Source organism: Pocillopora damicornis, chromosome 12 (genome assembly GCF_964200805.1).
Source record: "Pocillopora damicornis chromosome 12, jaPocDami1.2, whole genome shotgun sequence".
Classification (NCBI taxonomy): domain Eukaryota; kingdom Metazoa; phylum Cnidaria; class Anthozoa; order Scleractinia; family Pocilloporidae; genus Pocillopora; species Pocillopora damicornis.
In genome coordinates this window covers 3438919-3462595 of record NC_142681.1, presented here as the reverse complement: position 1 = coordinate 3462595, position 23677 = coordinate 3438919, and the positions used below count along the sequence as shown (strand labels likewise).

At 40.3% G+C, this 23677-nt stretch overlaps 1 protein-coding gene across 1 annotated transcript; it reads right to left on the bottom strand.

Annotated features, from left to right (window-relative positions):
* Positions 1–5945: 5945 nt before the first annotated feature.
* LOC113684868 (uncharacterized) lies at positions 5946–23612 on the bottom strand. Its single transcript, XM_089190088.1, has 22 exons — positions 23486–23612; positions 21376–21438; positions 20432–20731; positions 17873–20031; positions 16868–17029; positions 15996–16317; positions 15096–15247; positions 14678–14843; positions 14344–14445; positions 13445–13642; positions 13164–13247; positions 12465–12627; positions 11619–11785; positions 10886–11113; positions 10319–10480; positions 9483–9674; positions 9111–9346; positions 8631–8794; positions 8102–8164; positions 7940–7975; positions 6965–7534; positions 5946–6634 (listed from the first exon to the last, which is right to left on the bottom strand). Exons 1-22 carry the CDS (start codon positions 23537–23539, stop codon positions 6411–6413), a joined length of 5967 nt encoding a protein of 1988 aa, XP_089046214.1. The 5' UTR covers positions 23540–23612; the 3' UTR covers positions 5946–6410.
* Between the last annotated feature and the right edge of the window lie 65 nt (positions 23613–23677).

The window sequence follows — 23677 nt, the reverse complement described above, 5'->3', positions numbered from 1 at the left end:
GGAACACAAAGCATGATCTAAAGAACAGGAAGGAAGTTCCAAGATTCTTCCCCAGAGGCTAAAATGGCTACTTGGGTTATCATTACGTACGTGTTTGAGTTTTAAAGGAATAAGTTTTGAAAAAATGGAGAATCATTCGCCATTTAAAGCAGTCAAGCGAACCTAAAACCTTCTTCTGGAATTTCAGTAAATTCAATATATCGAAATATATATATGGTTGGCCATATTTGATTAGCATGCAATAAGGTAATTCCATAGAACTGCCGAGCCTCGACATGAGAACTTGTGATTAACGATCACAACTTCAAAGGCGCCGGGCATTTTTATCTTTCCATCATTTCAAATCTATATGACCTCTTGATATAAGATTATTTGCTATTGGAGTTGCTAATCAAAGTATAAATCCCAGCAGATGAATATGCCGCTGTATTCGTCCGGGACAACAACTGACACGAGGAATTCAAAAAGCTAATTCTTTATCGTTTCAAAACAAATGATCGTCCGTCCGAATTTTTTCCAAATCAGCCGTGCACCGACTTGCCACAACCAAGCTTCGTTGCGTGCAAGTTTCAACTCTAAGCCGTTTCTGTACGAGGCAGGAGTACAATGTAAGAATTACTCGAAGCCGACTAGTTAATTGGCTGTCCTCGATCGACTAATAAGATTTTTTTGCGGTTACGCCGCAAGATTTAATGAAAAAAGACTGCGAAAATAAGGCTTAATTCAAACATGATTATACGTTTAACGACGAGGACGTTACACCGCTGCTAATTCCTCCTGTTTGGAGTTTTCCCGGCACGACGAAATCGTTATTACATCGCACTTCTCTCACCAATTAGCGTTTCTAGAAACTATGAGTTCGTGTCAGGATAAGATTGTGTGTTTAAGACCGGTTGCTAGACCAAAGCGTGAACAAATTCTCTACGGGGTACAGCTATCTGTGGGTCGTCTTTAATTCAAATACGGCCTCCTCTTAAACCTTCCCAGCTCTTTAGACAAATTAATAATAGTATTGATCCGCTAATAGCGAAAAGACTAAATGGGTTCTGATAATATTTTGATGTCCTTTGTGGGAATTAACTGCACATCCAATCGATCAGATCAAGACGACTTCAATTTTTCAGCTATAAACTTATCCACTTCAGTGTTAGGTTTTTAAGCCGATCAAAGGTAAAAGAGAAAACCGAGTAAAACGGAACAAAAGAGAAATCTGAAAAACAAAGAGCTTGAAAGTCACTAATTCTACTAAATGATACCAAAACAGCTCCAAAGGCCATAGATAGAACGAGCAACTTTTTACAGTGGTGAAAATTTCCTGTTAAAAACAACACAACTACGACAATGTCGCTGTCAAGCCTTAACCATCAATTTTCAGACGCAGCATTTGAGCTTTCAAATGCTGAATATTCTCGAACGTCAAACTTTAAAAGTGACTGCTATCATTGCTATTGTATGTAAACAATTTTTGGGCAAAAAAACACCTAATTGGATTGTGGCCGGCAACTGAGTAAAATGTCAACAAAATGACCTTCAGAGTAAACAAGAAATGTTTTTTTTTCATCTCTGATATCCCTAAATTCTTGAGTGTCTAGAGAAGTTGGAAAAACATCCTAATTTCTCAACTTTTCTCGGTTATCTCTGTCTAAGCCTCTGACATAATTCAAGCCGTACGTTCTACACTATGTCGTTTCCGGCTGAATTTCTTAGCCTTCCTCTTTTGCAATTACAATCCAACAATTCAACTGTAACTCGATTCTCCCCACTCCCTCCCCTCCCGTCCCAGGGGGGGTTGAGAGTTACGCAATGTCTTGTGTATCTCAGTAAACAATAAATGGACTTCGAAATCGTGTTTAGGGTAGGAAGGGAAAGAATTTACATTTTATCTAAGTGCATTGAACTGGATATTTTTAAAGCTTACGAAGAGAAGAATACGCCATCGGAAATTGTCTTTAATAATCGAATTATTCGGCATTCTGTTACCATGTACAGGAGAGCCCGTTAGCGCCGGTGTAAATGATATTTACCCTGTATCATCCCATCAGGGTAATAAGCAATTATTGATCATGACCGCTTTTGCGCCCAAGTGATTTGTTATATACCTCCTAATTGAGGTGATAAGCTAGGAGACGAGAGATGTCTGACTGGATGGTATCGTTAGATATCCAATCATCAGGTTTTGATAACCTTTCACCCTGAACTTAAAAGCCCTTCAGATTTTCCACGCATTACGTGCGTGATGTTTTCCGACTAGACTGCAATGCTGTTATCAAACGACGAGTCATTTCTGGAATGAGGTCTGATTATATCCATATAAAAACACGCGTGATATTTCCCAATCAGTCGGAAATGTCATTATTTCAAACTCCTTTGATCGTTAGGTCATAAAACAAATTCTTAGTTGTTTAAAATTATTTCTACAGTCAAAAGATCAGTCATCGCTTTTAGACGATGTAAAATTTTCTTTCTAACTTAGACTCGCAGTATCATGTAGTGTATAATTCTTAAAAAATTTTTAATTCCTCCGATACCTCAGAGCTTAAGGCACAATAATGACAAATAAATTGGCTTACCACCCTTCTTCCACCCTCCACCTCCTCATAATGATTAACCTTCAATTTCTCCTTAAATTATTAATTTATTATCCAGCAAACAGTCGATGAGAATAACTAGTCTCATCAGCAGTAAAGATTGACATTTGAATTAACTAAGCAGATCTGGCCTCAGGAGTACTATTAAAATTTCGTGTCACCCCTATATCTTCGGTGTTAGCGTTAAAAGCCCCTTTAAATACAGGTCCACGGCTCTAAAAAACATCAACATGTTGTTTTCGCGATAAAAACCTTGTTGCGTTTTGCCATTTTAAACTCACTTTAATTTTGGCAAGAAAATCAAACTTCGTGTTGATACAACACACCCCTGATAGGAATTAAACAAAGAGATATTTACTATTTGGATTTATTCATCAATCATAGACATATACTTAACCTTGAGAGCAAGGAAAGCCAAATTCCCAGGATATTCCTTATTTTCCTTTTCCGCTGCTCATCGATATAAATTTAGATTTTAGATTTCTGTTTCCCAAATGAATAACCTTTTACCAGTGTTAAACCTTTTTTTCTATCTGGGAGCTTTCTCTTCTTGAAAAGAAATTTGACGCAGTAGACTCTCTGAAACTTTACTTTTCAGGCATTGCAAATCAACCATCACGCACGGTCACGTACGTTCTGAACAACCATAGTCCCCCAGTCTATTCCCAATTCTACCCTTTTTATATCAAGATAGTTATTTTTTTCAAGTGTTCAAAATATTTTTGTGTGTCATTGGTATTTTTCCAGACTCCTTTCTTCTAATGTGAATACATATCGCTAAATGACCCGACATGACCTGGAATCTAATATATGTAGGTAAGGATGTTTTTTTAGTCCATTGAGGTCGATCAGTGAAGACGATTTTCAGCTGGAAAATGGAGAATTACTCATGTGACCGTTCCTTTCCATCAGGTGAAGGAAAAATGGGTTTTTGGGGGGAGGGAGGGGTGGTGCGATAGAAATGCATATTGCAATATACCTAAGGGCAGCTAGATTTCTGCATACCCTCACCCTCTCTATTTCTATTTGGGAGACCGGCTGGTCTTGTAACCAGACCTTTAACGGCCAAACGGTGGAAAGGAAAATACATTTCAGATACAGTTTAACGGTAGGATCTGGGTACGAGATTAGCGACCTGCTCCTAGCTGATTGTGGTAATTCTGATTATTTGAAGTAACTTTGCCCTTCCTCTTGTGAAAAAAATAAAAAAAATCCAGGTGCTCCTCCGCACGTGCTAAACGTCAAGCGTTCATAAGATTTAATCCTAAATTTTGTCTGACTGCAGATGGAAATACTTTGCCCTGATTCAAAAGCCTTTTTCCTGACCTCCCTGCCAGTACATTAATTGTTACAGATGTCTGGGTGAAGCAAATAATTATTAGGTTCCCTCGCTCAAAGACTTTCTTTTCTTTCTCCTTCCTTATTTATTGTCTGACTGATTGACACATTGTCACAAATGGGAAGTTTGTTACCTTGGAAACGAAACATTTTAGGGGGAAGGCTCAAGGATGTTTTTACATATGAATGATACTAAGCTTTTTTAACATTATTTTAATCACAATTCTTGGTCACGTTTTCATAACCATGAAATTGTAACTGCATGGCTGATTGCAGATTTTAAAACAATTATCGATTTCCTTGAAAACTTTTAAATTGTTTCAAAAAAGTGCTAGATTTTATTCGTGAAATAACACTCTTATCTTCGCCATGTAAATTTTCAAAACAAATCCATTGTTCTTCATTGCCGAAAATGTGTTAAGGCAATAAAATGTTTCATTCTGGTTTCACTCTCCTAGGTAGCAATCAAAAATAATTTACATGTTAGTTTGCATTAACTCGCCTTCAGTTTCCTTCTCATGTCATTTTGCGTAAGTTTAACGGTATTGATCCAAAGAGTTCTATCGTGTTTCATTGTCTGTGATTTGTAATAAGGAGTTTTTTTAGAAATATTTCCAAAAATTTAATTTGATTAAAACCATGAATATACTCAATAATAAGTTGGGGGGTGTACAATCAGGGTTGAAAAAAAAGGCTCAATTAAAGATCCTTTTGCTTTATTTTCATTTCTTGGTAGCTATTTCAGCGCTGATATAATTCTTTTCTGCGACGTTTGCAATCTGATGAACTTACACACGGCTATTGACTGAAATTTATAAAATAATTGAAACGCCTTCCTTTGCGAGTACAACAAAATACTTATTAAAATTGCACCATTGAAGGTTAGTTAGCTCAAGCATTGAATCGACTTGGCTCACCGTTCATCTTCAAAAGAAAATAGATGCAACCACAAAAATCAACAAGCTATACTGGGTATGGACAAGGTTTCATCTCGTTTTGTACTCTTCAGTTCTGAAGCATATAACATTTTGTCAGGCTCTGCGCGACTTGCGTAGACATAAACGTAGCAGGGGACAACAAAAGGCTATTACAATGAAAACACCCCATATCATGATACCGATCATGAACAGTTTATCAGTTATGCCACTGAACACATTTTCAGATTCTGAAGGAAGCGTGAAGAACGCGAACTTGAACAGCGCCAAACACGGAGTCAAAACAACAAGCGCGAAACAACCGCCAACAAATAACGAAACGCACGCACGGATTTCGTAACAATGGCATTCGTCGACTCGGCTCCATCGATAGAATATAACAAAACCTTTGTAAAGGCTCAAAATCACCACAGCTGTAAGGCTGATGGCGAGAAGTGTTGTTGTGTGATCGAAACGTTTTCCAAGGATGTACTTATTCACGCAAGTTTCATCGTAATAACATCCCCAACAAATGAGTCCTTTAGGTCCGGCGCGTTTGACGAACAAATCAACGGAGAGACTGGTCAAAGAGATGTCTTGAACCATGCTACAAGTCAACCCAAAGACAAATTTTGCCGTGATATACTTTTCGATTTCGTGTTCTTCTAGATCGGGGTCTTCAATAACGAGATGAATGATCCATAAATGAAGAGCCAGATACAAAAGGAAGAGAAAGCTCGCCAACGTTAGAAAGACTTTCATTGCTATCAATGTGCTGTCAAAAGACCCTAAGTTTCTTTGATAGTCTTCTGTGTTCCAAGGACCACTGGAACAAAACCCAATTTGTTTCGATTCATTGCGTGCACTATCGTTAGAATTTTGAAACAGGCTTCTGTAGTCGTTATAAGTTCGTTGCGCTTCCAACAACACGCTGATGTCTGTCCCAATATCAAAGCCATAGAGCAAGATGAACAACGCAACTTCGATGATCAACTCGCGAAGGGTAGCCATCATCCACAAGTTGTCATTACAGCTGACAAAGAAAACTCCTTCTGTCATTTCCTGCTCAAAATTTGCTAATAATATTGCTTTTAAATTAGACTAATTGGAATTGTTAAATAGGGTTTATTTCGTTGCATTAATGACTATGCCACAGAGGAATCTGAACACGAACATTACTATTCTTTTTAACAACTGAACGTGTTCCAATCTGATTGGTCGCAATTGAATAATCAGACACATTTTCCTGTGCTGACGCACACGTCTCTCCTGGTCGCATGCGCAATAGAGACATTTTATGTCATACAATAACTTTTACATTCAATGTACATTAGATATCTAGTAACTTTTCTATACATAACGACTTTTTTACCAGAAATTCAAACGACGTGACGCAAGTTGCGCACGCGATTGTGTGACCATTCTGAGAATAATTTTGACCGATTTCCGAGAATGTACCGTAAATTTAGCACAGTTAAGATGAGATTCTTATGAACCTCAGTTTGAAAAAATCCATTTCACACTAGCTTCAAAGGGAAAAGAAAAATATAATGGAGAGAACATTCGTCAGTTAGTTCACAATTACATCCGGTTTGATCTGCATTTCTTCTTTAGTAAGTCCCAGGCCCTTTCTCCTTCCCGGCCTGGTGGGCGATTTCTTGAGGCTCTGGGTCATCGGACGTGGTTTGTAGTACAATGGCGATGGATCTCCGATTGAGCCGTCGGTGTCCGACTTTTCAAGATGAGATGCTGACGTGATTCTGACCAGCGGTAAAGGCATCGAGAGTTGAGCTCCTGTAACGATAGAAAGTGTAGAAAATTTAATCGATTCCTTGGAGGAGAATTTATCGCAGCAACACAATGCATGCAGCTGATATTTTCTGATTAGTTGGAAAGGTTACCACCAAGATCCCCTCCTCCCTCCAGCGTAATCATGGACCATTAACCCATCCCTGAAGACCCTCTATAGCCTTCTTTACAAACACCAACATAATCCAAATTCTAATTTCATTACACTAGGGGATGAAAAGCCTCTTTCAAAAGAGCTTGGTTACAAAGTTGGTTCATTCAGGTGCTTCGTAACCGCACCGGGGCTTAGACAGTGCTTCCAACAAAGCTCCTTACCTTCAGGCGAGTTTGTGAAGTCCTTGAGAGATTTGGACGTAAGTAGAGAGGTTCCTCCCTGTTGACCATCTTTCCCTAACGGCGTCACACGAGGCTGAAACTCAATATTACTTAAAACACTGTAGTCACTAATACACGAAATAGCATCTAAGGGAACACGTTTCTTTCCAGCGGATTTCGGTGGCTGTTTTCCTGGTAGAAGTCGCCTAGAACTGCGTGATCGCTGCGGTAACAATTTACCTTCGTTATGAGGTTGTGATGTTTCTGGAGAGGCGATATGGATCACTTGAATCTCAGAGCTTTTTCCTTGATTTATCTTTTCCTCTTGCGTATCCTTTAGGACAGTGACTTTTTCTTCTCTTTTTTCGACACCTTTGTCATCTTTACTTACTGTTGCCACACTCATTTTTTCATCCTTGCGTGACAATGCAAGCGACACACCAGAATTACGGCGCGTCACTGACACAACTGTAGACACGGTAGAGCCACGCCTAGCTAACGACGGAGACATCTGACCATGTGTGTGCTTTTTAAGGTTTCCGAGCTTTACTTGAAGTCTCCTCGAAGATCCTAAAATAAATGATTTGTTGAATTCAAAGAAGTGCTTCTGTGAGGGTAAGTTTCTGTTTTGGGGGACGAGGATTTCTCGAAAATTTACTTTGAGTGGTATTTCTCCTAAATGTAAGGAGAGGGAGCTAAACCAAAGACGATTTTTAGACGCTGACGGCCACAAGCAGTACAAGCAACTACTCGACATCGAACAATCAACAATGAAGCCTTTATTTAAAATTTTTTTAGCAAAACAATAGGGGCAAAGGATGTGTGGCAAGCGCCAGGGAAAAGGACACTCAACCTAAGGCTGCCTTCTGTGTTTATGCCTCCTTGGGGGCGTTTATGCCTACGCCCCAGATGACACTGAATTCATCGTCTCAGTAGGCTTGAACAAACACAGTACTGCACTACAATGAAGCTCACCTTCACTGCTTTTCTTGTCACTGGCTGTGTCATGAACTACGATAAAAAATGAGAGAAATAAATAATAATATCACTATCCAATGCTTATATCAGCTCAGACTGGAAGCTCTACTTAAGCGGCAAACATGGAGAGGTTTGAATCAGAAAATTAATTCTCTGTACCTTTCTTGCCAAAAGTGGAGGACTTTGTCATGGAGACGCGAGAGCGACGACTTTTCGTCTCCTCTGCAACGAGAAACAGAAAGAAAAACAATCTTCTAGGGGAGTAATACTCACTGGTTAATGAAAACAACGATGTCATGTTTAGTCAAACACCAGCCCACTTCTCGTCTCCAAATTTAACTTGGACGCTACAAGATTCAAAGACCAGAGTGGCCTCATAATTTATCAAAACAGTAAAGGGTTGAAACCCAGGAGTATCATCTAGGCGTGAAGTAGGAGAGTGTAGGTGAGGTTATTCCTGAGAAGGATTGCTGTTTGTACTGGTAAATGACGTTTCGACCACCGTTACAGAAGTCACCACCAGAGAGCTAGACTTATAATACTCAATTGACAACAACTCTTCACTTGACTCTGATGACTTCTGCTAGGGTTGAATGAAACTTATCTGACACACGAGAGGGCAAAAAAATCTTTTTTTATCAAAACAAAAAGCATGGAAACGAATTATAACAAAATAAAAATGACTCACCCTTTTCTTCCACGAGTTCTTCCTCCGGGACAATAATTCCTTGTTCCCTAAGCCGTTTGATGTGTTCCTGTCTCTCCTGCTCCACTAAGTGCTTGGAGTACGACCAAGAGCGTAGATCATCCTCTTCCGAGTAAAAATAGGAGCCTGTGTCCATACTAAATAAGCTGTGGACACAATTGCACTGATAAGCCATTCATGTCTAACTTTCCACCACACGACCTTATCTCACCTGTCATGAAGAGGAGTTCGCTGTGTCATTTTCTAAGTTTTTTTTACGCTGTGCTCGCAACACGACAGCGTTCTCAGTGACGAATCCAAGGGAAGGGGTTAAGGGTTTAGATTTCCCACCCGCCCACCCCCCCCCCCACCCCCTCCCTCAATAAAAAAATTTCTAAATCCTTTCGTGGTTCTCGAGTTTCAAAGAGGGAACCCAGCTGATACATCACGACGTCATTGTCAATCTTTCTTTTCAATTCTCACCTTGACAGATCTTCAATGCGCTTCTTTTCTCGTTCCTCCTTTTCTTTCTTTTTTCTTTCGGCACTAAGTCGCGCCAGTCTCCTCCGTTCACTGGCCTCCTTCTTAGACTTGTTGTCAGCCCTGTGTCTCCTCAGCATTTCAGCAAAGTGTTCCCTTGGATCCTCGCCCTCTGGTATTTTACTCCGGTGAGTTATGAACTCCTTCCAGTGGTTAAAAAGAACTCGAAAAACGGTCATCTGAAGAGAAACAAAGAAAAACGAGCAGGCATTTTAATTTTGCATTGCATATGTCCAAGGTGGGGGGCAAATTAGTCTCGTATTTAGCACTGTTCTTCTAAGACACTCTGGGAGTGTTCCCCTCCAATTTCTTTACCTGTGCCTCTCTGAAGACGTAAGGATGAATTGAAGGATTCCTCCCCGAGAGCCTTTCCATCAGTTTGTCAGCCATCTCAATAGGAATATCGATTTGCAGTTCAGGAGCAATAGCCGAGTTCAGAAAACAGTCTATGATGGTCTGAATTTTGCGTTGAATTAGGGCTTGTTGCGCATGTGCATGACATAAATCCTGTTGATAAAACAAAGAGGGACCATTAGTAACGCAATGCAACCTAGCCTACATCTATGTGACAACAAGCAGCGTCGAGGAAAAAGGTTTTTATTTGAGGAGCCAACTATGATGAGGCAAAATTTAGAGTAGCTGACCATTGCTATCCTTGTGCATAAATGGACAAAATTGAAAACTCTCCCTTTTGGTCGAATTTGCCATTCACATACAAAACATGTCAAACCATCAGTTTTGACTTTCATTTTCACCGGGGTTATACTCGATTTTGAGTAGAATCAGACGAAATACAAACTGATTTTCGCGACTCAGATTTTGTCGAAGCTATTACTGCACGTAACTCTTTAACTCCTAAGATCTTATTTCTAATTCTCCCTTCTTCCTGCTACACATTTCCTCGTGACTTAGTTACAAGAATTTGGTACTAAATCAAGATAACAACTTCTACCTGGTAAGTTCGAATATTTTCATTACCTATTTAGTGGATAATGTATGGATTTTGTAGGGAGAAGTTACATGTTAGTCACTCGTGAGATTTAAAGGGTTGATCGTAAACGCTCTCGGGACTTTGCCTCCGTTTCTACTGTAAACTAATGAATATCCATTTTTATCCACTAGCAAGTGAAACCGCTTACTAGAAACCTTACCTTGAATTTCTGTACTTCGAGCCAAAATTGAACATTACTTTCCAGGGTGTCTCCCTTCATTGCCACGAAAGCCGTGAATTCGGCAGCGAGACTGGGATTGAGTAGCGTCTGACGCAATGCCACTACGTCACGCGACGAAGACACCCACCTGCTGTTTAAAATCTTAATTGGAGAGACAAAACAAATTAACCTCATGTGACGCGCAGCTAGGTTGAACTTCGGCCAAACAATAAAAAAGGACAATGACAGAAAGAGCTTCAATAAGACTCATAACTGACGCAGGTAACCGATCCTGAGCGATTGAGTGCTTCTTAGGCACAGCAGCCAATGAGAAGAAAGACAAATATCACAAGGAGCCAATGATAACTCAATTAAGAGAAAAGGCAAACTAACAGAAGCGCGGGAAAACAAAAGTGACTACGTCGCGATTAGGTATAATTTCCCATTTGATTGGTTGAGAAATTGGCGCCAAATTTCTTGACCAATCAACGGAAGTAATGAAGCAAAATCCACGCAATCCCGCTTTATTTAGATACTCATCTAATAGTTGTTCTAAAGAATGTTTACCTTCCAGGCGGCTTCACTCCTCTGCAGCCGCCTCTTCAACATGATGTCCTCTACCATCTCTGGCACGCTAACTGCGCGAGGTTTTTGCCTTTCTAGAAATTCTGCCGTTTGTTTAAATAACATCAACCATCGGCGCTCAATTCGCGCGCGAACAAACTTCTGGCTTTCGAGTATAACTGGCGACTGGGGTCGTTCCTTTATCGGGCGTCCCCCGTTTATGTTCATTATCTGTGAATGAGAGAGCATCCAAGGAAAAAAGTTAGAAAACAACAGCTGCTTAGATTGGTTTTGATTGAGCAGCTGAGTACAACCTGCGGAATGAAAACCAAAATGGCCACAAGTGTCTAGTGACTCTCAACACACTGATGTACCACGGGAAACTACGTACAGCCATAACTACAGAATTGACTCGATACATGACGAGGCAAAATATGTAACGGAAAACACAAACAGGCAAAAAGAGACAAGTGCAGGATGCAAGGAAACAGAGATATGAACGGAAATAATGTAACCGAACGCGTGCGCAATGTAACCGCCGACATAAGCGAGTTGACAGGCGAACAACAGTTTTCGCGAGAAATGAATCATATCTAGCTACAATAAAGAAAAACAAACCAAAAAAAAAAACTAGGGAAAGGAAGAAATCGGAAACAAGGGAGGATGGAGAGATGTAATATTTGATAAGTACAGGACTAAAGGCGAGAACAATAACAACATGAACTGTTTATCCTACCAAGTTTTGGCCATCCCTTGTTGCTGGGCTGTCAGCTCCAAAGAAATATTTCTTACCGAGCCAGTTCTCGCGAATTTCTTTGGCTTTCTTGTCACGTTTCTCTTCCATGAATCGGGGAACGCGGCGAAAAGTCTCCATGTCTGTCCAAGCCATGAGATCTTTGATACCTTAAGAACACAAGATAGCGTGATGCTGAGCGTCAGAAATAGAACAGGTAATGATAAAACGATGCTGAGATGATGACGTCCACCTCGCCCCCCGAAGAAGCTTATCGTCTCGCGAAGAGGTTTGCTGGAATTCTCCGGCCGCTGGAGACAATCCAAGACAAGTCACAATATAGATGCTTACGCTATTCAGTGATCGCAAGTTTTCTTAAGATTTGGTCATAATCACGGTCGAGATCTAACAGAACTTACAATGCTTCGGCTGGTCAGTTTATTGGGTAGGCACTTCCTGTAGTTGACATATTCCGTAGCCAACGATTACATAGTTGCTTTAATGCGTGCCCCAGTTCCCGACAGAGGAGCTAATTACTGATATAAGCCTCACTTAGGGTTTTTAGTACAGTAGGTATAACTTAATGAAAAAAATCAAGGTTCCTTTCAGTGAATTACGAAAGGATAAGGAGTAAAGACGTTTCGAGCAGGTGAAATCTTCTTCAAAATCACGGTAGCTCGTACTTTTTTGATGTATCTATGTAGTAACCAAAGGGGATCAAGTGGGGCCTCAGCCAGCATAGAAATAGTCTCCTTTCGAGTTTACATTTCAAATTCCCGACAAGCACTCCCCCAGTCTTGAGTGGGAACCCCCTCCCCCCACCCTCCCCTTCCAGACCCTTGCCCTCACCTCTGTTATGTTTCTTGTTGAGGAATTCTTTGAAGTATTCCACTTCGTCTCGGTTTCTTATGAGTGATTCAAACGTGATTCCATCTTTTGGAACAGGGAAAGGTCTGTTGGCTTCTTCCACAGAAATTCGCTCTTTTTCATGATCCTCTTCGGCTGGGTCAAGCTTCAAAATAATAAGCGTGCAACAACTAATCATATGAAATAAATAAATGGAAAAATAAAATAAAATAATACAGTGGTAAATAAGTGAGGAAATAGATCGACACACAATTGGAAATAAGGATCTGAGAAATAATTGACGCGCAAAACCGCCAATTACTATAACTTGCACGTTGAAGTTTTTCGGAAACAGAACAAAGCAAAACAAAACAAACAACGCTGCAGCACGCGTGTTTCTCCACCCGCAAGATTTAGGACTGGTCGGGGAGAGGTTTGCCGGGAGTCTGGTGACTTATTATTAGTGCCAGACCCCTTGCAGATCTCTCCCCGCCGCCTAGCGTTGCTTAATAATGAGGAGCTACTCGCAGGCTACGTCAAACATCAAGAAAGTCTGTAATTTATTAAAAAATCAAAAGTGACTATTCCATATTTTTCAGGAAGCAAACTTGAAAACACCAACAGATCTAACTTTAGTTAAGAAGGGGAGACTCTGTTGTCGGTGAATACTACTCTGTGTGCTCTAAATTGACTCGTTCTTACCCCTCTACGAGTTGAAATAATGCTCTGCCTTCGTTTCGCCACCACTTGAATTTCAATATGCCTCAAGGTCTGTTGTTTAGGTACCTAATTAAAGATGATAGTAAAATGAAAATGGATGACATTTATTCTGTATTGACGCAAGATCTTGGGAGTGAAAGGGTGAAATCATGATTGAATAGAAGTTTCTCGGAGAGCCGGTATCTCGTAGAGGAATGGATGCGTTCGTTTAAGTAAGAAGAAGCAGTGAGCTTAGACGCAAAAATCAAAATTTTTAACCTAACCTCAGCATCGAACACGCTTTTTTCTTGCTCTAAATGAAGTTGCCAGGGTTCCAGAAGTGAATGAAGAACATGCTCCTCGACTGCGTCAAATAGCTCCTCATACGGTGGTTCCAGTTCTTTATGTACCTGCACCTGAATGTCCCTGTGCACATGAACATCCTGAGCGCTGCCTGATACGACGAAATTGGCGTACATTGTCTATGGGTTGTGAAAGATCAATGTAACCGATAAGATTACCCACAAAGTTAACATACTCTAAACAGGAATTAACAACTGTGGCTTAATAGTCTCCAAAGGTCAGAGTTGAACTGAGATGTAGCCAAGGTTATTGGGTTGTGTTTTGGAAAGACACTTTTCTCCCGCTGTACCCCGGGATCAGAAAATGTCGTTGCGAAGTGAAGGGGGAAGGAGGGGAGGTTTAACATGCGATCGACTACGATCCTATCCACGGAAAGTAACGATACTCTTGATGGCCATTTCAGTTTGCTCCAAGAAAGTCCTGCGTGCTGCAACATTTTTAACCCTTTAAACCCTTGGAGAGACCAGCATCTATTTTCTCTTTAAAGAAATACTACTAGATCATTCATTAAGATTTTGAGAATATAGGAAACGATCGCTAACCCAAGAAGCTTTGTTTGTTACACAAATTACAAACTCTCATCATCAGTACTCAAAGAAATGTATGGAGAAGAGTTTGGAGAATATGGATACTGATGTTAGGGTGTAAGGAGTTAATGACGTTCTCTGTTAACTCCTCTATCAGCCGGGATCTTTAGACGATCACATGTTCCAACTGTTCCAGACGTCTATTTTGTTTCATTGTCAGACCAACTGTTTTACATTATTCGTGATTTATTTATGTTATTAGGTTCTTCTTGAAATAATTACTTAGTCCATACCCGTGCCTTCCTTGACAATAGAGAAGGATTGAGAGAATCGGCAAAAAAGTACGCGTTGTACTCTTGAAGAGATTTCCAAAAAGCCAAGCAGTTCATCCAAGTCTACAAGAGAACGATTGAACATTAAACTCACCGATTATGGAACGTAAGCATTCACATAACAATTATAAGCACATAGTCGGACTTTGAGTTTGGTTCTTAACCAAGGACAAGCTTAAGAAGCCTCCAAAGAAGGAGTTGGAAGTTGGGTTGCCTACAGTGAAGATTTGAGTGGGTTTGCCATTCATCGCGCCAGTGCAAGGGTAGCTCTCCAACTAATTAGTCTTCTAATTACCTCGTTTCCTGACTTCTGCAAAAACAATTTAAAGTAGTCCCCAGTCTGCCGCTCGTAAATCAGTCCCTGTATCAACGAATCCACCATAGCGGCGGTCTTGGATCCAGTTTCTCTGGCAAGAGCCGGCTTAGAACCCTCGACATAAATAGAAGTTCGGTGGAGCGTCCTTCATTAGGAGAACAGAAGAAAAAATACAAATAAGAGACAACGAAATCAATTGAAAATATTAAGTCTATTGAGATATTTCCGAAAAAAGCGAGCGAACGGAATTCAATGCCCTGAGCAAAGTTTGGCAAGTTCTGTTTTCAACTCTGTAGAGAGCTACTTCATTACTGAGTTCACATGTGACACGCGTCCTGTCTACTCCCAGAGTCAACACAGTCAAAAGCGTCACGTGTCGAGGGTACATTTTACTCACCTCATCATTCTCTGAATTTTACTATCAGGGGAGGGCACGGGGTTGATAAACAGCCTAACGGAGGGTGCATAGTCTGGTTCCGGTTCAACAGGAAAGGACGGTCCCGGGGGCTGCTCAAAACCGTATCCCGTCCTCACAGGAGCAATAATGTTCTGAAAAAAACAAAAAAATTACTTCGAAGAACAATTTTCTCACATATTGTTAACATAATCTGGGATTTCATTGTTCTTGAAAAGTCAGGCAGCTCTCACAACCAATCATACGCAAGACTAAACCCAATCGAGACTTGGTCAGTCGCGTTTTCCCGCGCCTTAGGCAGTTTACTGGTTTCTGCTTTGAGCTCTGATTGGTTCCCGGTAATAGTCAACTATGTTCTTATTTCTCTTTATGCTTACTGGTTTAGTTCTGGTTTTAGGGCACTCATGCCAACAGCTCTTCAACCCTTTAACTCGCATGAGTGACCAAGACAGAATTTCTACTTACAATATCTACACAATATCAAACAGAAAAGTGAGGAGAACAAAGAGAGCTATCAATTAGGGGATTATTAGTTGATCCATTACCAAATTCTTCGAACCATCATCATAGGAATTGTATGGCAGACAGTAATGAGAGATAATAATGAGGTCTTATGAATGACGCGACAAGTAAAGTGAAAGTATATCAGTGGTACAGTACAACCACGTTCTATCTCACAACATGGATCAAACCTGCTGGCTATTCGTTCATTTTAAGCCACATTAAAACCAGCTTTGATCAACCTTTTCCTTCCATTCCTTTACGATTCCATAAATACCTTTCCCATGCCACCGTTAGTGGAGGAATCATTGAAAGGATTTTTCGGGAGAATTCCCCTGTCCAAGAACTCAACGTAAAAATTCCCTGTTCTTTGTCACCCACCTGTAATTGCGTCGTACTTGCATTAGTATGCATATACTTATTCGCTTGCAAAAGCCGTGGATGGGCAGATTTGGCTCGTACTTGAGGTCTGGATGTCTGGTGTTGCGTTACCGGCCGGTTCTTGACAAAGCTACTTTGGGGCCTGGCCAAGGCGTTGTTCGCTAGAACTTGGGACAGACCCACGTGCGCAGGGACTTGTGGAAGGTTTGATGATGTGATCTCACGTCTAAAACATGATTTCAGCCTGTCTTGTGACATTGTGTTGTAATCGTGGTCATGAGAGTGAGAAACACGTTGCTGATGCATCGTAAAACGTATACACCTGTGAGTACAATACAGCAGTAAATAAAGTTTTAACAGAATGCTTTGTATGCGAATGGTATAAAAAATTCGTTTGGCAGTCGTTTTCCATCACACAGTACATTATTTTTTGGAGAGATAGGAATTGCTGTGAACTGAAAACTATTTTTTTCGGGTACCATATGGGAGCAGGAAGCGGCGTCCAAGATACTGGCACCAATATGGAAGGGACCTTGCGCGGTTGGGGGGGGGGGGGGGGGAAGAGAAAGGCCAAGGGTGACGTGGATTAGAAAACTGAATTGATGTCAATTCTTGAGTAAGAATTTCGCAACTTCATCATAACGTATATGAGCAGTGTTTCAAAAGCAAACTTTGATAATTAGCCGTTGGTTTTTCTGTTTGCAAGTGCGTCAGTTTAGGAGATCACGGTGTTGTTTTGCATATGACGTCTTCGAATTGTACAACGTTTTAAGACGCACGTGCTGAGCTATTGTTCTGCCCATCAGATCTTTTGTTTTGCCATGTCTTCGTTGTCGTTCCCGTCTCGGTTTTTTAAAAAGGAAAGAACTTACCAGTAACTTAACAGAGGTCTGAGTACGTCAGGCTGAATGGAGAACAACCTCTCGAAAGTCAATGTCGATGCATCCACCAAATTTAATCGTGATTTTGTAACTGCAGAGAACTCGTAAATTCCTCCGCTTCTCCAAAACCTATCACGAAGAGACTGCACCAATCTAGGGAGAGAACAATTTAGAGAGGTTTCCAATTACGTGTACGAAGGAAAAAGGGATTGCATTGATTTTAGGGTAATTCAATTTTCATGTGAGTGTTAAAAGTAATCCGGGATGACTTTGGTTTTGCCCTACTTCGCCGTGTGACAAAAACAGAAAACTCGCGGCACTTTCGCTACGAAACAATTTCAAAACTAAAGCCAAACGCGACTAAGGCATGTCCGTTTTTCTGCGCTTCAGGAAATCTGCTTGTTTTTATGTTAAGTTGCAATTGGCTCCTTGTGATATACTCCTTTCACCTGCCTGACGGTTGTGATTGATTTGATTTTGGTTTTTCTACACTCGGTCGAACAGCGCCCTAATTCATTTCCCTCTGTGACTGGCTCACAAATCTCGCACTATTTGCTAACCAATCAGGAGCAAAACCATAGCCAATCGCGTTTTTGTGGAAGATCGTGGTTTAGGAAAATCCTCGTAGCCTCATTAGCTTCTAGGCTTGTAACATTTGGTTCTTGCGCAAGTAAGGCAAAACCAAAGTCATCCCGGATTACTTTCAACACTTCTTGCACAAGCCGTGTTATGTCTGAAACTAATTTTAGAAAGATCGTCTCATAGGTCAATAAATGACAATTTTTTTTGTTCGAAAGTGAAGCCACCTATTTTGATTATTCACTTTAAAATGACAATATTTTGAGAGAAGATGTGGCCTCAGGAAATTCTATGTGTTCTTTTTCCGTTTCGGTCTGTTTCATTTTTGTTTTTGTGTTTTTTTTTGCAAGCCTTTTGAATATCATACCCGCGCATGAAGAAAAAAAAATTATACAGCAATGGCATTAAAACAAATACCTGTTTCTTTCGTCCTTTTTTTCCAAGTACTTTCCACACTCAACTTCCAACCAAAACTGTAATAATTTCTCCCCACTTGTCTCCAAAAGGAACTCTCTGAACATGTCGAAACCTTCTTTGGTAGCTAAATCATAAGGTTTGTCGTCCAATTCAGAACCATCGTCACTGAACATTGAATCATCTCCCGCTTCAAAACCAACCGAAGTAGCCGCCAAACTGCTACGTCGTCTGGAGCCGAAGATGCCTCGAATTCCTTGAAGAGTTGTCGCACTGGCCTCGGTTGTGTAACCTGCTTCATCGTCATCTTCGCGGTCATCGTCATCCTCATCGGAATCTTTTCCCGGGGAGGGTTCTTCTCCTTGGAGATCTTGTTTCTTAGATTCGATTTCACCAGTCGCCATTTCTGTATCATCATTCTCACGACCCTGAAACGAAGTTTCTTTATTGTTATTCTCCGAGTCCACATCCACTTCTGATAACGCCGATATTCCTGTGTTCGATATTTCTTCAGCTATGCTTCCACTCTGAGCGCTTCTATGTCCACTATACTCGTCAACAGACCCTATCTCTCTAGGATCAGAACCAACATTCGATAAGTTCACTTTCTTTAATTCCTCTTTACTTGAAGTGCTGCGTTCTCCAAGTGAAGCATCCATACCTAAAGTTGGAGACACATCCTTACGTTTTGCATTTTTACAATGAAGACAATCCTCGTCTGAAACAGTTGGCTTTCCCTCGTCACTCTGTGTTGTTGAACTACTTCGCTTTTCGTCATTTCCACCTAAATTGTCGTCTACTTGCCCAGTATAGTCAGGTGCATTCGAAACAGACGCCTTTTCTTTTATGATAAAAATATCTTCAGTGTTGAGAGATAATTCCATGCGTGCTGCGACCGATCCACAGTTCTCTCCACTGTTAGAGTCAGCAACAGAATTTAAATCGACCGCGTCGTCATTCAAAGCAGTTTCCTTATCCAAAGTTTCCTCTTCATCACTGCACGTAACTTCTATATCAATACTTGGCACTTGTTCTTCATCTAGACTTTCCCTCGCGTCCTCATTACCACTCTTTCTTTGTGCCCCGAGATCTGGTGTCAGAGGCTCCTTAATAACATCACTCTCAGAGTTTCCCATACCCATTTCAGACCGAGTACCGTCAGGTGAAGTATTTTCAACCGTGCTGCTACCAGTTAGAGACTCACATTCCAAGGGATACCCGTCCCTCTCAGTCTTAGCGAGATTCTCCTCTATACCTTCCTTAAAACATGAGTTCTTGTGCTCCGCAAATTGCTCGAACTCTACAACAGAATCTTTCTCCCCGGGTGGTACACTTTCTCTTTCTGCCTCTTCTCTAGAAGAAATGCCCTCTCGACCTGCAATAACCACTTCTTCGACAACAAAGTCTTTTTCGCTTGTGTTATCTTCTTTCCTTGTTGCGTCTTCTTGTTCCCCTAAATCTGTTTCACCAATGATACTTCCTGGGGCAGAAGAGTTCCCTATCACTTTCCCATGCTCGGTTATAAAACTTAGCGCTGAAGACAAACTGCGCGTCATTTCATCCGCGCCAAGACGATCCCCCCTACTCTCCGAATCCAGATCACAAGCATTTGATTCTTCTTGGTTTAAAACAAACGAACTTTGATTTTCTAAGAAAAAAGATACAGTACTCGCCGAACTGATCCTAGAACTGGGCTCCGCAGGACTCAGCCCCTTTTCAGTATTGTCACTAGCAATGCTCAATCCTGAGACGGGCCTCGCGTTGTTTGAAGCAGAGGATTCACTCTCCTTAGTACTGAAGCAGCTCGACGTTGATCGTGTCGCTGAAGCTTCGTCTTCTTCCATAATCTGTGGAGTGTTCAGCTTACGATAGCTCCCATCCCCACTGCTAAACATACTAGCACGGCTCTCTGTACGTTTAAATGACTCATGCCAGGCATCGAAGGTTTCTTCAATGGATCGCACATTGGTTGGAAGGTACATAATTCCTTCATTCTCAGCGTCCCTATCCGTATCGGGGGATGGCGCTTCGCCCAAGGAAGGAGTTAAATTGAAACTAACAACACTCCGTCTTCGACCTGCAGGGTGGAAAACGGCGGCTTCTTCGACTCCGCTGTCATCATCCTCTGAACTTTCTGGGTGCAAGTCGCGGAAGAAGGATTCCTGTAAGAGAAAATAACAATTTGTTTCAACCTATACTTCGTAAAAGTTTAATGGCCTACAGCTGTTGCTACCACATTTTAGCCTTAATCTTTCAAGTTTTCCATTTGCAATCCCTGTTAATCCTTTAGCCCCTAAGGATGACGAGCATCTAATTTCTCCTTATAATATCACCCCTGAATCACACATTAAGGTCACGAGAATAAAGGAAATGATCACCAACTAAAGGAGCTCTTGACTGTTCAACAAATTCTCCTTGTTAGCACCCTAGGAAAATATGGAGAATATGCATATTGATGTGTGCGAGACCTCTCACGGATTCAGAGAGGAGCCCGCGAGGTTCTTTTGAAGCAGTACTACTAGAGGTCAAGCTAGTTCTTCATGTACAGGGAGCATACCGTACCTGGACAGTTGAAAGGTGTTTAGTCAGTTTGTATTCAGCATAAAGCTCACTTCTAAGGAAAAGATGCAGTCTGTGCTTCTTTACAAATTCCAGGCCTTGTACCTTGTCAAGTACAGTCACATAATAACCTATGCGTGATTGATTGGCAGCCACATTGTAGATGGTTCCTTTAAAATGTGTGAATTGACGCAGCTGTGATGCAGCCTTGGCATCTCCTTTACCCACATCATCGGCTAACTTTTCAATAAATTCCTCAAAAACTCCAAGTTCTGTGTTGTAGTGAAGACGCTCTGCAAAGCACTGAAAGAAAAGTTATTCAGAAAATTACAAATACCTGGGAAGCTTGATTATGCTGATTGACTGGAATTTAAATATACAAGTTCCTGTGGGTGAACAGAATTTAAAACTGGACATTACACACTCTGTCAATCACTAAATATCAGAAAGAAATCATTTTGTGATATATATTAAAATTGTTTTCCAGCACACTTCTCTATTAGAATTTTGATTATTCTTGGTTAAAACTTTCTATTTATTTGATACAACAGCATGCCCATACCTCACCTTTTATAATACTCACTACAAGTCATGTTTAAAATGTTACAAAAAGACCACTTGCGTAACCCTTTAATCCCTAGGAGTAACTGTCAAATAATTTCTCTGTACAATATCACCTCTGAATCAGACAGTAAGGTCATGCGAATAAAGGAAGTGGTCCCTGACTTAAAAGAAGCTCTTGTTGTTTGACAAATTCTCCTTAATAGTATCACAGAAAATGTGCAGAGGTAAGTGTGGAGAATATGCATACTGATGTTAAAGTTCAAAGGGTTAAATCACTCCTTGTGAAGCCTTCATTTACACATATATGAACCACAAATGCCAGAAGAGGACCTTATAAATCTATCATAGAAACAAGTTACACACAAGAAAATTACTACACTTACTGGTAATGCAAGGAAATTGTTAAAGAAATCTACAAATCCTTCATCTTCCTGTAACAAGGATTCCTGAAAAAAAGTTTTCAGTATCTATCAAGGTGGTTCCATGATAAAAATCAATACACAAGTAACATTATATTCCATTCACCAATCAACCCAAAATTTAATTTACAGATGTACTCAAGGTTGCTGACCCTAGAGTACTTTCGAATAAACCTCAACCCTTAAGAGTGGGAGTTACAAAAGGAAACCTTATTAATTTATCTCAAAGTTTTCCCTCAAGAGTGGAGGTGTGGTGGCCTCATGGTCAGTGCGCTCAACTCTGGATCGAGTGGTCTGGGTTCGAGCCCTGGCTGTGGTCATTGCGTTGTGTTCTTAGGCAAGACACTTTCCTCTCACAGTGCTTCTCTTCACCCAGGTGTACAAATGGGTACCAGCAAATGTGCTAGGGGTAACCCTTTGATGGACTACCATCCCATCCAGGGGGGAGTAGCAATACTCCTAGCTGCTTCATGCTAAGAAAACTGGAATTAAGCACCGACCCCATGGGCCACTTAGGCCAATATAAAGGCTTTACTTTTTTACTTACTTTCCCTCAAGAGATTTACCAGTTTTGTAACAATATAATATTAAGCTTCTGTTGTGGTTGTCAACATCATCTCTAACAAGAGGCAGATATATTCCTCTAACTTTGGCCTAAATATCTCAATATCTTTAATTTCCTTGTGAAATGTCTTCATTCTTTGGCTTATTATAAAAATGATATTGCCTAATCTTTTGAAATGGTAATTTTCAAAAACAATTTTCCAAAGGAAAGACAAGAAGGTCTCTTTTTTCTTATTCCCAAATATTAAAGCATATAATAGCACTTTGCCAAGATTGATATCTTAGCAAGATTAACCTTTAAAATCTGTTTTGCAATCTTTGCCCCAGTATTTTCTTTTCTGTCTACCTCTTTTTCAGGTATAGAAGGTCTATGGATATTATGGAATGGATACAGTTGCTGGAGACTCTAGTCAGTCCATTAAACAAAAAATTCATTGTGTTACACCGTTTTCATACAACTTTTCTAGGAAACAATCATGTGACCAGATTGAGCCACTATGTTTCTTTTGCTTCCTGCTTTGCTTACATCCAGATCTTGCACGGTCAAAGACCCTATGGAGCCTCCTTCACAAAATACTTTTTAGTGCTTTTCCAAGATGTTACATTTATCTTGCAAACAGGTTATGGGAACAGTCAAGCTTATCAGCTGGAAGGTGTCAACTTGATGTAACACCAAATTCTCCTTTCTGATTTATAAGGAAATGTGCTGAAGTCAAAAGATTAAAGAGGCATGTTTTCCCCATTTTTCCTTGCTAGGACTAATGACTTTATAAAGAAAATTGATTGATTGACAGAATGACTGTAAAGTTGATTGATTGATTGATTGATAGTTTTGAACAAGCCAAGTGGCCCAAATATCAACCATGGTGATATCAGCCAAATTTAAGTGATACACTTAGTAGGAAGGAGATTACTAAAGTATATGAATGCAAAATACTATCAATAACAGTGAACTGTTGTTAGAAAATCAATTCCAACTAAAAATTCAATATTTTGAAATTTAGCATAAAGTAAAAAGAATCTCTACGAGGCTCTCAAAAACCCACAAACTATCTGTTTTTTGTTTTTTTTTCTTTAACCAGAGCCACATGCTGAGGTCTGTTCTCTTTTCTGCTGAGTTTTAAAAGTCAAAACGAGCTTTTGTTATTAGGGAAAACATTGACGGCATTGAATTTCAAAATATCGAATTTGGCTTTTCCCAAAGAAACCTTTAATTCCTCTAAATTAAAGTAATTATCAGAGAGATTGCGATGTCTGATAAATTGAAAAATTATATCTTCGTACAATGGTTATATTAACGTCGTGCTCCTACTATAAACATAGCCAAGGAAACTTAGCAAAAACTATTTAACTATCGACGAGATTGCAAAGTAAAATGGAGTAAAATTCCCAACGTCTTACATGAAACTTGAAGTGTAACAAACGAGGAAATGTGATGCATGTCAATTTGACTGATTATTTGATAAATGCAACTCAATTCGTATCATCTCAAAAATTTGAACTAACTTACCAAGTTCTTTTCTGCAAGTGCGTCGATATTGTCACTAGATGAATCTGTTGACATCCTAGTAGCTTAATGAACACTTTTTGCTGTGAACTGGACACGTTTCAGAGACAATTTGCCGTAGTTCACATTTATTCTTCAGCATCTCTACGTAAAGCCAAGAAGTCGTTTGCCACTTCACTGCCATGATTAAAATCG